Source organism: Zonotrichia leucophrys, chromosome 8, assembly GCF_028769735.1.
Source record: "Zonotrichia leucophrys gambelii isolate GWCS_2022_RI chromosome 8, RI_Zleu_2.0, whole genome shotgun sequence".
Lineage (NCBI taxonomy): Eukaryota > Metazoa > Chordata > Aves > Passeriformes > Passerellidae > Zonotrichia > Zonotrichia leucophrys.
In genome coordinates, this window is record NC_088178.1 from 18,686,641 (window position 1) to 18,700,279 (window position 13,639).

A 13,639-nucleotide genomic window follows, 5' to 3' on the forward strand; every position below is an offset into this window, starting at 1 on the left:
ATTGCTGTCCCTGGAAGGACATTAGACTCGAAACTCAGGCGTGTCCTCTGTCTCCCAGAGTGAACCAAGCAGACACAGCAGGGGAGGGAGCACAGGTGGATGTCAAGGGAAAGGAGAAGAGCACCTGCATGTGCCAGCTGGCTGCAGATGTCCTGAGATATACCGCAGCTCAGAGCAGATTAATGTCGCACACATCCTCCTTCAGTTCTAGAAAGACTCTTTTAGTGGATCCATGTATAATCAGCTTTTGTGGGTTTTTTTTTTTTTTTTGAAAAGCCATACAACTGACTGAAATAGGCTAGTTTTGTTGGTTTGTATTTTAGGGTTTTTTCATTGTTTAATATCTTCTTGGTCGTTCTGTTATGTGCCTTGTTCTAAGCACAATTACTATAAACTTATATGCTTACCCTAAATTGTTCACTGAAAGGACACCATAGGTTTGCTTTAGACAGTTACTGTAGACTGATGGTGTCTTTTGGACTTTCTTAGCAATTACATAATGACTTCATCCACATGACATCTCACTTGAATCAGATCTTCTTCCACTATCCTAGTGCCCCTTTGATTCATTCCTGACAGGCATTTACAGAGGTGAACTTAAATTCACAACAGTAATTGCACAGGAATACTGTGCTTGGAAATGTCACTTGGACACTATAAGAAGTTTTTGTAGTTTTGAATAAATCATGCCATGTGATCCTGAAGAGGATTTGGCAAATTGTGGAAGGTATGGATAGCTTTCTGACCATCCAAAATTGAAAATACAGCTTGTTCTCAGACTTCACATCTCAGTCATGCTCCTGATGCTTTCTCCTTCATGCTAGCTTATCCAGTCACTGAAGCTAGTTGTACTAAAAGATAATGTACAACTATTTCACTCCTCTTTGCTGTGTGAAACTCCTGCAGGTTTCCTGCACGAGGCTCCAGATGCAGCCAAGAAATGTTTCCATGTATGCAAGGAAACCATAGGAACAGGAGCAATGTGTAGTCTCAGCTTTTTGATGCACCTTGAATCAGTTCATTAAACAGCCTGATTTATGTCACTCCCAACTCACAAGACAATACATCTTCTCAAAAGCTTCTTGGAAAAGAAGAGTAAACCTAGGAATTATTTACACTGTGAGCAAGATAGGCCCCAGTCCTACCACTGGATCTAACTGGGGTAACATTTATGGCTGAGGTCAGGTACAGCTCTGTTGGTTCATCCCTCCTGCCCTTGGCTGCAGAGCTGACAGTAAATAATGTGTTTGGTTTTGCAATCCAATAAGAAATAACATTGAATCCACAAGTCTGCAAAGCTGTTTACCCTGATGAAAAGCATGGAAACCCCATTTATTTATTAATTTACGTCTTCTTTTAAGTGTTATAAAAATATAAATAAAACAGTTAATTGAGTCTAAATCTATAGCTTGAAGTACGTAAAAGAAAAACTTTGAAGTATTCATAAATAAAAAGCACTCCTATGTGAACTTTTTTTTTTTTTCCCCGAGTCAGGATTTGTAATAAACTCATTTGGCTACGTTTTAACTTTTAAAACAAGAGAAATCATTAAAATCTTAGAAGCATAAAATTCTACCCCTGAATAATTGAAAATATTTCCCAAAAATACAGCCTAAAGGGTGTTCATTAATGTTTTTGTTCCGTTTCCTACTCCCAGATAAGACTGCTGTTGTATACTTAAAGCTTTCGAGAAGATCTATCCACTGGGGACATGGTAATGAGATAAATCAGTCAGGAGACAAACCCTGACTGTTTGACTGCCAGCTTGTGTCCAATTTTATGCAATTAATGCAGCATACATTTTCATTTTGAAGCTTAAATGGTTGTATTGTTAATAACTTAATTCCGTTCTCCCGGGCTGCAGTAACGATGACCCACTGAACGCTGTGGCTTTAGCCACCATCAGCCATCCAGCCAGAAAGGCAGGCATGGATTGCTCTCCCTGGCAGAACCCAGACCATCACAAGCTCATTAATTCAAACACTCGTAATGAGGGTCATTGTACAGACTGATACAGATATAGCTGCTCTGAACTTCAGACATTTTTTGAAAGAGCCAAATTCAATATGATATATGTAAAAAATTCAAGTATATGCCTAAGAGAGCAGCAGGAGAAATTTTCTCATTCTTTTTTGTGAGATCTGACATCAGCATATAGATGGTTTCATCAATTATTGAGACAGAGACTAAGAAAGGAAAAGGGAATGATTTGGGGGTTTCATTTTTGAAGTTTGAATTTAAAGTGCTCAGACTGAATCAGAACTAGTATGTCTGAGTCTTTAGAATTAGCTGCTTCTTTCTTATACCTTCTCTTCTTTGTAACACTAGAGAGCCTTTAAAGGCTGGTATTTGAAATGTTTTAATAACTTTTGAAAGGCTGGGGTGTATCTTTTTACACAAAGATATCATACATGAAATTACTGATTCCTTTTTCATTCTATAAATAATGTGCATTGGAAATACTCTCAAAACCTCAGCCTCATATTAAGCAATTATAGCAGTGTTTAAAAAACAAAAATGTTTAGATAATCCTGGACAAGGAACTGGGGGGATGAGGGAAATCCAGGTCTTTCTGCTCCAGTGAATATTTAATTATTTATATGGCATGGAATAGATCCAGCAGTAGCAGTAGCAGTGAATAACTATACAGAGCTGAAGAAACCAAGGGTCATAGCCAAGTCTGAATATTAAGTAAAACAGAAAATTGTGCCCCATGTCTCCTACATCCTGTATAAATGTGCTGTCCACAGGGATTTTCATTGTTCAGGAGTGTCCTTTCTGGTTTTATTCAGAAAAGCCATCCTGGTCAGGAAGCGTTTCCTGGTGAAAACACAGTCTAAAACAGTAAATGTCTTTTAGTGCTAATGAACTGACATTTTTCAAGAAAAAAAGTCTTGGATGAAATTTTTTTGAATGCCCTGTCCTGATCCATTTAATTTCACCACAAGTCCAGGTGCTAACTGAGCCACTGCCATGAAAGACAGACCATTCCCCTCTGAGCTTTCAAGTGCTCTTTGTCTTGCTTTAAAAAAGGAAGGGGGGGAAGAAGGAAAAAAGATGTCTTAGTTGTCAAATCTGACAGCTTTCAGCTACCTTGATGGGGCAAAATTATGATAGATCACTTCACTCAGTGTCTTACAATTTAATTGTAATTAATTATGAAAGAAATTACAGCTCTTCAACATGAGTGCAAATATTTTTATTTGCAAGTTTTATTAAATTTTGTGCAGCTCATCCTATTCAGTGTTCAACTAACAAAAAACACCATTCTGTATCTACACAGGGAGAGTTTCATGCAGTGTGAAGCACTAACATCATATTTACTTGAGGACAGAACACTACAATACTCTTCCAGTATGTAAAATAGGTACATTTCAGAGTGGGATTAAAGACCTATTTTAAATATAGCTGTTGCTAGGCAATGTGCTATTAGCAGAACTCCAGCAGCCTGGAACACTTAGGATTTTGGGACCTACATGCTCGTTCTTATATTATTATTTAGTTTCTAAAATACTAGCAATCCACAGAGAGGTTGGTGATTTGCTTAGACAATTGGTGAGATTGTTCCTCAGTGCTCTCTGCTGGGGCAGTCCCAGACCTGACAGGAGTGGCAGCCAGGGCAGCAGCATCTTGATCTGTCCATGCCCAGCTTTCCTCCCTTGCAGAAGCACCTGCTCAGGTAGCAGGGAGACAGAGGGAGGGATCTCACCTGCAAGCAGACTTTCAGGCATATCCTAGATGCAGGTGGAGGTAGGTTAGCTCCATTCTTTTCCCATCCTATTCTAAAATACATATGACTGATTGAACAGAGATCCCTGGGCTAATTCCTTTGGCAAAGCCTCCCTATTGTTGACCTGATGATTAGCAGAGCACCAGTAAATTTATTTGAATTCTAAATTGCTTTTTCTCTCCTGCAAGAGGATGTTATCCAGATCAGTGCTGTGGGTCAGATGTGATCCTAGGAGTTGTACCACTCCAGATTGCTCTGAACTCTTCCTTGTGTGCCTGTTGTACTTAATCCAGCAACATCACAGTTCTGAACATGGGAACTGTAACATGGAGATCCCCAAAACAGCAGCGGGAAAAGTTCACTGTCCTGCTCTTTACCACAGTGTGCATCCATGACTCTTCTAAGTGCTAAAACCTGCAGCAGTGCCCACAGTTTCCTGTGAATGTCTTGGGACTGCATTCTCTGTGGTGTGCAGTGATAAAGCCTTGACAATGCTGGTGGTAATAGGAGTTTTACTATTTAACTGGCATTCTACATATTAGCTTAATGGGGCCAGAATTCCCTCCAAAACCCTAAATCCTTCCGACCCTTTTCATATGTGATGTCCCAGAGAGGGATATAACACTTCATCCTTCCTTTAAACTCATCTCAGTTGTACAACACAACCCAGTTCCTGCAGGTTTGTGTCTTCTTAGACATTATCCAGGGTTATACAGCTACATAAATGTAGTTGCCCATACCTACAGAATCCTGATTTCATGGGCATCCTAATAATTGCTCTTGTTCATTTCCTATTTCTCACAAATACATTTTAAGTTTTTCATTTGTTCATAAATATACCACAACATTTCTAGAATTTAAGAATGCTAAAAATACTTTTACAAATATCTTTAGGGAGACTTGATTCCCTGAAGATGCTGTGAGTGGAGGCTTTTTCTGTATCAGTCCTTGACTTTGATTAACCACTTAAAAAAAGAAAAAAAAATGAATAGATTAATTATTAAAATTAGTCCTGTAGTGCACCTGAGCAATGATGAGTGAAACATGATTCTCACTGAATTGCAGAGGAGGCAGAGCTGAGGATGCTCAGCACTTCAGAGAATTGCCCTGGCAGGGAGAAAGTCAGAGGTTTTCTTTGTAAAATGATAAGGACTGAGTGCACTGTTTGCCCAATAGCAGTCTGTGGTGGTTTGTTAAATAAATAAAATACAAAAAAAATTATTCAGTTCAGGGCTTGGAATCAATGCAATTCCCCTCTAGTCTATTAGCCTTGCCGAGCAGCCCCTCTCAGGACACAGCAGTTTCTCTGCCTGCTCAGCCATGTAATAGCACTGAAAACAAAGGCACCGGAGCCGCCGTGTCACACTGTGACATCGTTATTCACTCCATAAAACCGCAGCCGTGCCCAGCCCCTCACGCCCGGGCTTTGCCCCCAGCTGCAGACTCACTGTGCTCATTATTCAGGTGAGCTGTCCCCAGGCTGGCCCTGTGCACAGCCTGTCCTGAGCTGGTGTCACAGCTGCCTGCACATCCTGCTCTGCTCAGCCTCTCCCTCTCCGGGGACACCATGCCTTATGTTTGCCACTTCCTTCTCATTCACCTGGCCTGACACCTTAAGGCAGTCTTAATTATAGTGCCACTGAAGGTTTAGTCAACAAGATCTTAAGACTGTGGTTTAATTACAAAATGAAAACACATGATTACAACCAAAGTAAGTATAAAACAATATTTGGCTGTATGGAGCAATTGAAACTTTTTAGATGTTTCAGCGTCTCTCATGCAGAAGCCCCTCTCTCTCAGACAGAAAATTTGGGGATCCAGGACTTATTGTGTACATCTGTATTTTAGATTACTTCTGCAGCCTACTACCTCAATTTCTGCTTGTTTGAAACTCAGTTTTGGATACAAATTCAAATGTCTTAAGTGCTTTTACCTTTGGCTAGGCATTTTAAGTGATTTGACTTCTCATTTCATGTGTTGGAACACATAAGGCTCTTTGGGGATATCAGTTCTATTTCCCCTTTAGTCCTAATAAGTTCAACTTATTAGTGTTTGTACTCAGTCCTGCCATCCAATATGAACTTTTTACTTTACGTTTCCCAGAAATAGAGGCCATTGGTATGTTCATAGCAAAGAACATGCAGAGTATCAGGTTGAAGCAGGACGCATTAAGTTTAGGATACCTTTTGGGATATCTATTGGATTGCCAGTTTTCTCCAAAGGCCACACTTGACACATTGTTTAGATTAGGTGGTTTTTTCCTCCAGGATTTACCCATTAGTTCATGCTATGGTTTTCCCTCATGTTTTGCTTCATTTCTGTGTCACAGGGTAGTTACTAAACCTTTGTTGCTATCCATTTCATCCTCCCTCAAAGGACAAAATGCAGTTCCAGAGGTTTCTAACTTAGTTGAAGCATTGTGTACAGCCAGTCTATGTGCTTTCACTTTGCTATATAAATTTTTATTAATGGAGTGCTTAAAAATGGGGCAAAGACCGACTTAAGACTTTAATAAATCTTGGAAACGACCAAGTGTTTCAGAAGTTAAGTTCACCCTCATTACCCTGTAACACTACCTCCTGTGAGGCTACCTGAGACATATTGTACAATAATTGTGTTCTGGCAGCTGACTCCAAGAAGCTGGTGTTAACCTCTCCTGCTCCCCTGATACATACAGATTATTCCCATTCGAATGGGCTGGTGAATGAAAAGATCAGAGTTAATGGGAATTACTTTAATGCAGGAGGCCAAATCCTATTATCCTGTGAAACGGACAGTGCAAATAGTATTTGTGCAAGGGAGCCCCACTGGGATGAGGAGAAATGGAGCCTGCTGCCCACCCCATCCTTGCTCAGCAAAACCTTGCCACTTCTGCAGCTGCTTTTGTGAGAAAGGGGGGTTGGCCCATGGAGCTTCTCACAGAACCTATTTCTGGCAGTTTTTAAAGTTGCAGTGTGTTCTCCATACCTCTGGTACTTTGATCACATTTCCCGCTACCTATTTCAAATTAATAAGTATATTGGGTGAGTTATGCAGATTACAGTGCATGCATGAAGTTATTTGATATATTATTCGCCAACAAATATAAAATAAAAAGTAAGTCTGCATATAATTATCCACAACTGCTGACTGAGTCATAATTAACTTTGAAAAATTGCTGGTTTAGGAGATATCATAGATTACAATTTTAAATATAAGGAGCTTCAGAATAGCTCTCATGATCAGCACTAATACAAGGTATTCAGTGAAGGATTAATTCCCAAAACTGCTCATCAGCTCTATCTCCTGTCTTATCAAATTGTAAATATATTATGCTGCATTAAACTATGAGCACGCAGCTAATTAAAGCAGAGACTGCTTTAATATTAGATACTCTTCCTTTGACACAAGAAAATTGTTCTAAGGACATACCTTATGAGTGTTAACAAATGAAAGTGATTCCTTTTCAAGTGGTGCTGTGCTCCAACAGCTTTTTGTTTTTATTCCAGAGACTTTTTTTTTTTTTTGGGTTGGGTTTTTGGTTTGGTTTGGTTTCTTTAAAGAATAAGAAGCAGGGGAAAACCATACAGTCTTTCTGGAGAAACAGCTTGGGGAAGACATTAATTCTATTCATTCTACAGTTGGAACCCCACAGGAACTGACCAAGAGATTGCAGCCAAAGACTTACAAATAGTACCTGAATGACACACAGCTTAAATTTGGATAATTTACTAATATTTTAAATATATTCTGATGTTAAATGCGGCAAAGTAAGAAGGCACTTCCACTTTTTTAAAGGAATGCAGTATAAGTTTAACTGAAAGATCAGTGAAGCCTAGCCAAAGCAAGAAAGAATCACAACTGAGCACCATTTGCAAAATTGCATATTTTAGCTGCTTTTCTTTGTTTCAAACTCAAATCAAGCGATGCCATTGTAAAAAATCAAGGGAAAAATACAAAAACTATTCATCTATGAAAAAAAAAAACCATAAAAGAGAAGATATACAGCAATATACCTTTCAGTAAAATCTAGATTTTTAAAATTATTTGTGAAAGCCTCTAAGATTTTTCTGCCACTTGAAAGTTTTCACACCCCAAAGACCTCAAAATGTATGATGCTATTAATTTCATTTAGCAACAAAAGACACACATATTTTGAGATCAATATGATACAGTACAATAGAAAACCCATAGGGTAGAGGGTTTTTTAGGAGTTTCTAAATTTCTCATTCCTTTTTTTAAATTCCTTTCCTTTCCTTTCCTTTCCTTTCCTTTCCTTTCCTTTCCTTTCCTTTCCTTTCCTTTCCTTTCCTTTCCTTTCCTTTCCTTTCCTTTCCTTTCCTTCATCTCTACTCAGGAAAAAATAATCTCAGCAGGAAATCAAAGAGATTTACCAATAAAATCAATAAACATTTGCAGACTGTTCGTAGTGATACTGTTGAGATAAGGTAGGGTTACATCCCTGTTTGATCAATATTTTTTCAGGGCTAATATTTTTTTAATAGAAGTGAATCAGAACAGGGTGGATTTTTTCCCCTCCAGGCATGGGATTCTGTAGATTTCAGATACACAGAAATTTTATCTGACTTGTTTCATTTAAATGTTTAACAGTTATTGGCATTCCAAGGTATCCTGGTTTAAACTAAAAGTTTTTCTCTTCACTCCCCCCAGGTTAATTTGTTGGCTTTTGGAGTGATTATTTATAAAGTATTTCGACACACTGCAATGTTAAAGCCAGAAGTCAGTTGTTATGAAAATATAAGGTAAGTTTTCCATTTAGTACAAATGCTACTTTCTTTCTGTAGGTTTAAATACAGGCAGAAATGATAATGAGTATTGAAAAGTAGCAGTTCAATATCCTGAGATTTGTAGAAAAATATTTTCTTTTTTCTGTTATTACCCTTATATATATTTGGACATAAATTTTGCAGTCATTATTCCCACTGAGTCATACCTTGTATGATAGGGTGTGTGTGAAAGATGGACAAAGAAAACAAGTGGCCCATATCAACCAGAGGTAAAGACTGATGGCAAAGTTCAAGAAGTAATTGTCCTTTTTTCTTAAGTATTTTCCTCAGCCTCTATTCAAGGCAAAGCAGAATTCAAATCTATGCCTGAAATGGGACCAAAATATTTGCCTTGAAGTAGCAAGTGATAAGAGATTGGAGCCATTCACGTTATTTGGGAAAAGTCTGCAGTAGGACATTGTGCTTCTGTGGCACTGGAGGGATGGAGCAGATTCTTTACTTTGCATGCTGCTATGATTTTTCCATCAACTCACTCTCTTAAAAACTGATTTATAGGGACCTTGAAAACCGTTTGTGCAGGAAAAGCTGAAGTGTACTACAGGGAACATTGAAAACAACTTACTGTTTGTGTTGCTTAGGAACACTCCTGCAGTTTCAATGCATTGCACTAGATTTATAGTTAGGATTTAGCAATCGTTTGATTGATTACTTTCTCTTATTCCTCACCTTTCATAGCTTCATGTGGTGACCTGTTTCTAATGAAGTTGAAAATTATCAATTTTCAGGGGAACAGTGCTAAAAATGTCTGCTGTTCAAAGGAAGTCCTGCAATGACTGAGCTGAGAATGAATAAGAAAGTAATCAGTGGCTTCATTTCCATGAAAACATGCTGTAATTTGTGCAAGTCTGTGAGCAGGGCTCTACAGCATCTTGGAAAAAAAAATTGTAGCAAATCAGTTTCTACAATTTTAAGGCATCAATATGATGACCCAGGAACTATTTGAGAGGACTTGTGTTCTAAAAACATTTTTTTTTTTTTCATATTTAAAAGACGGAATTTTAAAAAGAGCCTGGTTTTATAACTGGCACCATCCTCTGCAGTGAACCTGAGAGGCAGCCTGGGAATCCTTTGATGTCATGCACATGCACTGACCTAAGAGCATACTGAACATTTTTCTGGGTTATTTTTTTGAGGAAGATAGGGGGGAGGAGGAAAAGTGGGGGAATGCTTCATAACAGACATATGTTTTTCCTTGGGGAATTACACTAACAGTAGATTTAAATCAAATCATATGGTGCTGCAGTACACCAGAGAAAACATAGCTGAAGATTAAAGAAGCCAGTGTTTTAAGGCCCTCCAGTTTTACTCCTTTGCTCTTCCAAAGTGGTTGTGTGACTTTGTTTGTGCTACAGTGCTACAGCACACCCTGAAGAGCAGCCCCTGCACTTGCACTTCTCAGGCCTTGGCAGCTGTGAAAGAATTTCCAAGGCAGCACTCACCACCCAAAGTGGAGGGAAAGGAGAGTAGCATGTGCCTGTGTGTTGCTCACAATATTCTCTCCCTGTCCAGATCCTGTGCCCGGGGTGCCCTGGCTCTCCTGTTCCTCCTTGGGGCTACCTGGATTTTCGGGGTCCTCCATGTGGTCCAAGGGTCTGTGGTTACTGCCTATCTCTTTACAATCTTCAATGCATTCCAGGGGATGTTCATCTTCATATTTCTTTGTGTGCTGTCTAGGAAGGTAAGCATCCTACTCCTTGTGGGAAGTGACTCAGTCTCATGTCCCTGCACTGTCCAGGTGCCCAGCCCTGAAGATGAGCTTCTGCCTTCAGTGGAGGCAGAACCTCTGTCCCATTTTTATGTTCTCACATATTTTGTCCAGTTTTAAAACCTAAGTATGAAACATGGGGAAATGGGGTTTTTTTTAACTGTAAAACTGGTTACAGTGTCATTAACCTGATGAAATAATAATGTGTGCAATAAAATTTCCAGTATTTTCAATTAGCAGCAAGATTCACCCACACTGCCCTCGGATGATACTTTCTTCAGTGGTCTGTCCTAAAGTAAATGTCAGCCCCACCTTAAAATATCTAGTGACAAGAGCAGTACAAAATGAATTCAAAGGCATATAGACCTATTAATAAATCTATTTCATAATTGAATTCAATAATTTTATTTCAGATTCAGGAGGAGTATTATAGATTGTTCAAAAATGTTCCTTGCTGTTTCGGCTGTTTGAGATAAAGGAGAGGAAAACACCTAAAAGCATCTCAGCAGAAGAAAGAAGAAACTTACATGATGTTGTTATGGATATTACTGCAAAATATGGTATTTTGAAAGTTTGAAATGACCCAGTGAGCAGGCTTATCTCTTAACTAAATTACTGGTTTTGTACATACATGTGCATTCGTGCAGAACATCTGTATTATTCTGTATATTAACAGTATACAAAACAAACTGGATCATTGCAAAACAAATATTAATAAAGAAAAGGGAAAGAAATTTCTAAATAATCTCAAGACCTCATGACTGAGGTTTTGTTTCTAATATTAAAAATATCTGCAGTTCTTGAAAGCAAGATACCAAAAACCAACTGGCACAGCAGATTTTATGAAGTGCTTTGCTAGTGGAAACATATTCACCATCCTTTTGTAGTAAAAAACTTCATACATTAAGTTGTATGTGACCATCTGTGGGGAATGGGTTCCATTAAAGAGTCAATAGATAAAGATCTGCTTCAGCCTAGACTTTTGAAAACATTTCTTTTAATTTAAAGTAGATTAAAAAAGGAATTTGTTTAATATTATTCTCTTATCACTCTGAAATATATATTTGTATATTAATCAATCCTTTATTTTTATAACTTCTAAAGAACTGTTTAGATCTAAAGAGCTGAGGTCAGATCTGATACAAGAATGGTGGGACAGTCATTTTATAACTGAAAGATTATTTTGTGAATACTTTGAAAAAGATCTGGTTCTCGTTTTATTTAATTGCCAAAAAGACTGAGATCTGCTTAACTGGCACTATGATTTTGGAGGCTGTGGGAAGAAGATGCTTTCACAGGTTTGTCACTTCATAGGTGGTTGGAATCCAGACTTTGTAGGATCAAATTAAAGTGGTAGAAATCACCCATGCAGAAGAAGACAGATTTAAATTCAAGGTAATGTGGCTCTGTACCATGTAAAATTCCAGTTACAGCAGTTTTCTCACAGCGTCTTTGCGTCGAGCAGTTGTCTTCCTCTGAGGCTGCTGGGTTTGAATCACTCCTGTACTTAACCTTAGGAGTGTGAATAGAACCACTAAAATCAAAGGGAGTACCAAGGTGCAAGTTTGGCAGATCAGAGCATAAACACAATGCATCAACCATTCCACCATGGCATCTGACTTATTTGAAAAGTATGCTTTAATTTCACCCATTTAGCACCCAAATTATGTGAAGTGCTGAGCAATTTCCTGTCCACATTGCCTTCTCAGGAAGTGTCTAGGATCTCAGATGAAGCCCAGTATTTTTGCCAGTGAGGCACTGTAAATATGTAGTTGTTAATAAATCCCACTGTTGTGTTGTCTGTTAAAATAAAGCACTAGTCTGAATTTTATTTATATTAAAGGAAATCTTTTTTTAGTAGTGGTCAACTTTGGTTTTTATCCTTTTTTCCTTATACACAGGGTTTTCATTGTATGCACTGCAATGATAGGCTTCATTAGGTATGTTCCATGCCTATATCAAGTCTTTTTGAAAAAAGAGTAGTCTATTTTTCAAAAAAAAAACTAAAGAAATCTCCTGGTCCTTTGAATGTAAAATATGTGAATAAACTGGAGTGCTTTGCTTTCACATTTTGACATTTCCATTCATTTAAATAAATACAGTGGTAAAAGTTCACATTGTTACATATCATTTGCCCTCAATTATTTGCTGTATTTCCTTTGCTGTTGTCTATGTTCTTGTGAGGTTTGGAAATGCAGATACATATTACTTAAAAGGGTATTTTTAGAAGGATATCTACCAGCCCATCATTTTTAATCTCCTGCAGAACTGTAACCTATGGTAAACTGATCTGGACAAAGCATCTCTAGTAACTATATAATGACTTCAGCATGCTCAGGGAGATTGAAAAAGTTCCTTGGAAAGAAAATATATCATAAATGTTTAGCTTACAATAGTCTTTGTAATGAAAGAACATCTTTTATAGGAAAAACTGCTCTCCTGTCTCTGGGTCAGATCTTCATTGAAACTCTGTTTTCCTTACATATAAGGATGAGTTTTCATCTTTTAATACAGCACATAGGGAGCAGATACCTTTCTTTTAGATTCCCTGCCTCAGACCCTGAAGGATATTGCAACTGTCCTTCCTAGCACATGCAGATGTACTACAATTAAAAGGTTTATTTGCCACAGCCCTTAGTTACATGAACCCAAATCCAGCAGAGAGAGAAGGGCTGACATTGGACATAAATTGAAAAAAGAGAGGTTTCAACAAGATATAAGGAAAATCCTTTTCACCATGAGGACAGTCAAGTGTTGGAAAGGATTTCCCAGAGAGTTCATACAATTGTGTTTAAATCTTTGGAGGTTTTTAAGACTGCATAAAGTTCCAGCAATCTGATCCCAACCTGACCCTGCTCTGAGCAGGAGGGTAGATGAGATGACCCTCTGAGATCCCTTCCAGCCTGGATTATTCTATTAGTCTATGGAACCAAATGAGAAAAATAATAATCAGGCATTAGTTACAATTTTGTTATGCAAACTTGTGCTCAAGTGCTAAGCAAACTGTTTTTCCAAAAGTAAATTCATGTAATCTATTTATCAGATCAACTAGCTGACTGGTTTGAAAACTAAGAATTTTATTTAGCACTTTTTAATATTACACATTTTAGAGGCTTGTGACATGTCCAGTGGGGCCAACAGGAAAAATAACAAAGTAAAAACAAATCAGTGATTGACCAGATATATGAAAAGTAAAATGTTAAGGTTTCACTCTGAAAGTAAATCCTTGATGAATAATTTTTTTCCATTAAACCAAACAGAAATTTGTGTTCAGTGTTGCATTTCAAGGTTCAGTGTTTCAGAATACAATAAATAAGGTAAAGACTCATCTATTCTGAAATAAATATTCCCTCAAAGAATTAGAATAGTATTTCAAAGAAACTGCAATATTATCACCATAGCCATTGGGAGATTCAG

At 37.9% G+C, this 13,639-nt stretch overlaps 1 protein-coding gene across 1 annotated transcript in view; it reads left to right on the forward strand.

Annotated features, from left to right (window-relative positions):
- ADGRL4 (adhesion G protein-coupled receptor L4) overlaps positions 1-12,337 on the forward strand; it is a 72,337-nt gene extending 60,000 nt beyond the window's left edge. The window contains exons 14-16 of the mRNA XM_064720000.1: positions 8,381-8,472; positions 10,027-10,195; positions 10,636-12,337. Of these exons, the coding sequence (XP_064576070.1) occupies positions 8,381-8,472; positions 10,027-10,195; positions 10,636-10,698 (324 nt within the window). The 3' untranslated portion in view covers positions 10,699-12,337. The remainder of the gene's footprint in view (positions 1-8,380; positions 8,473-10,026; positions 10,196-10,635) is intronic.
- The last annotated feature ends 1,302 nt before the right edge of the window (positions 12,338-13,639 follow it).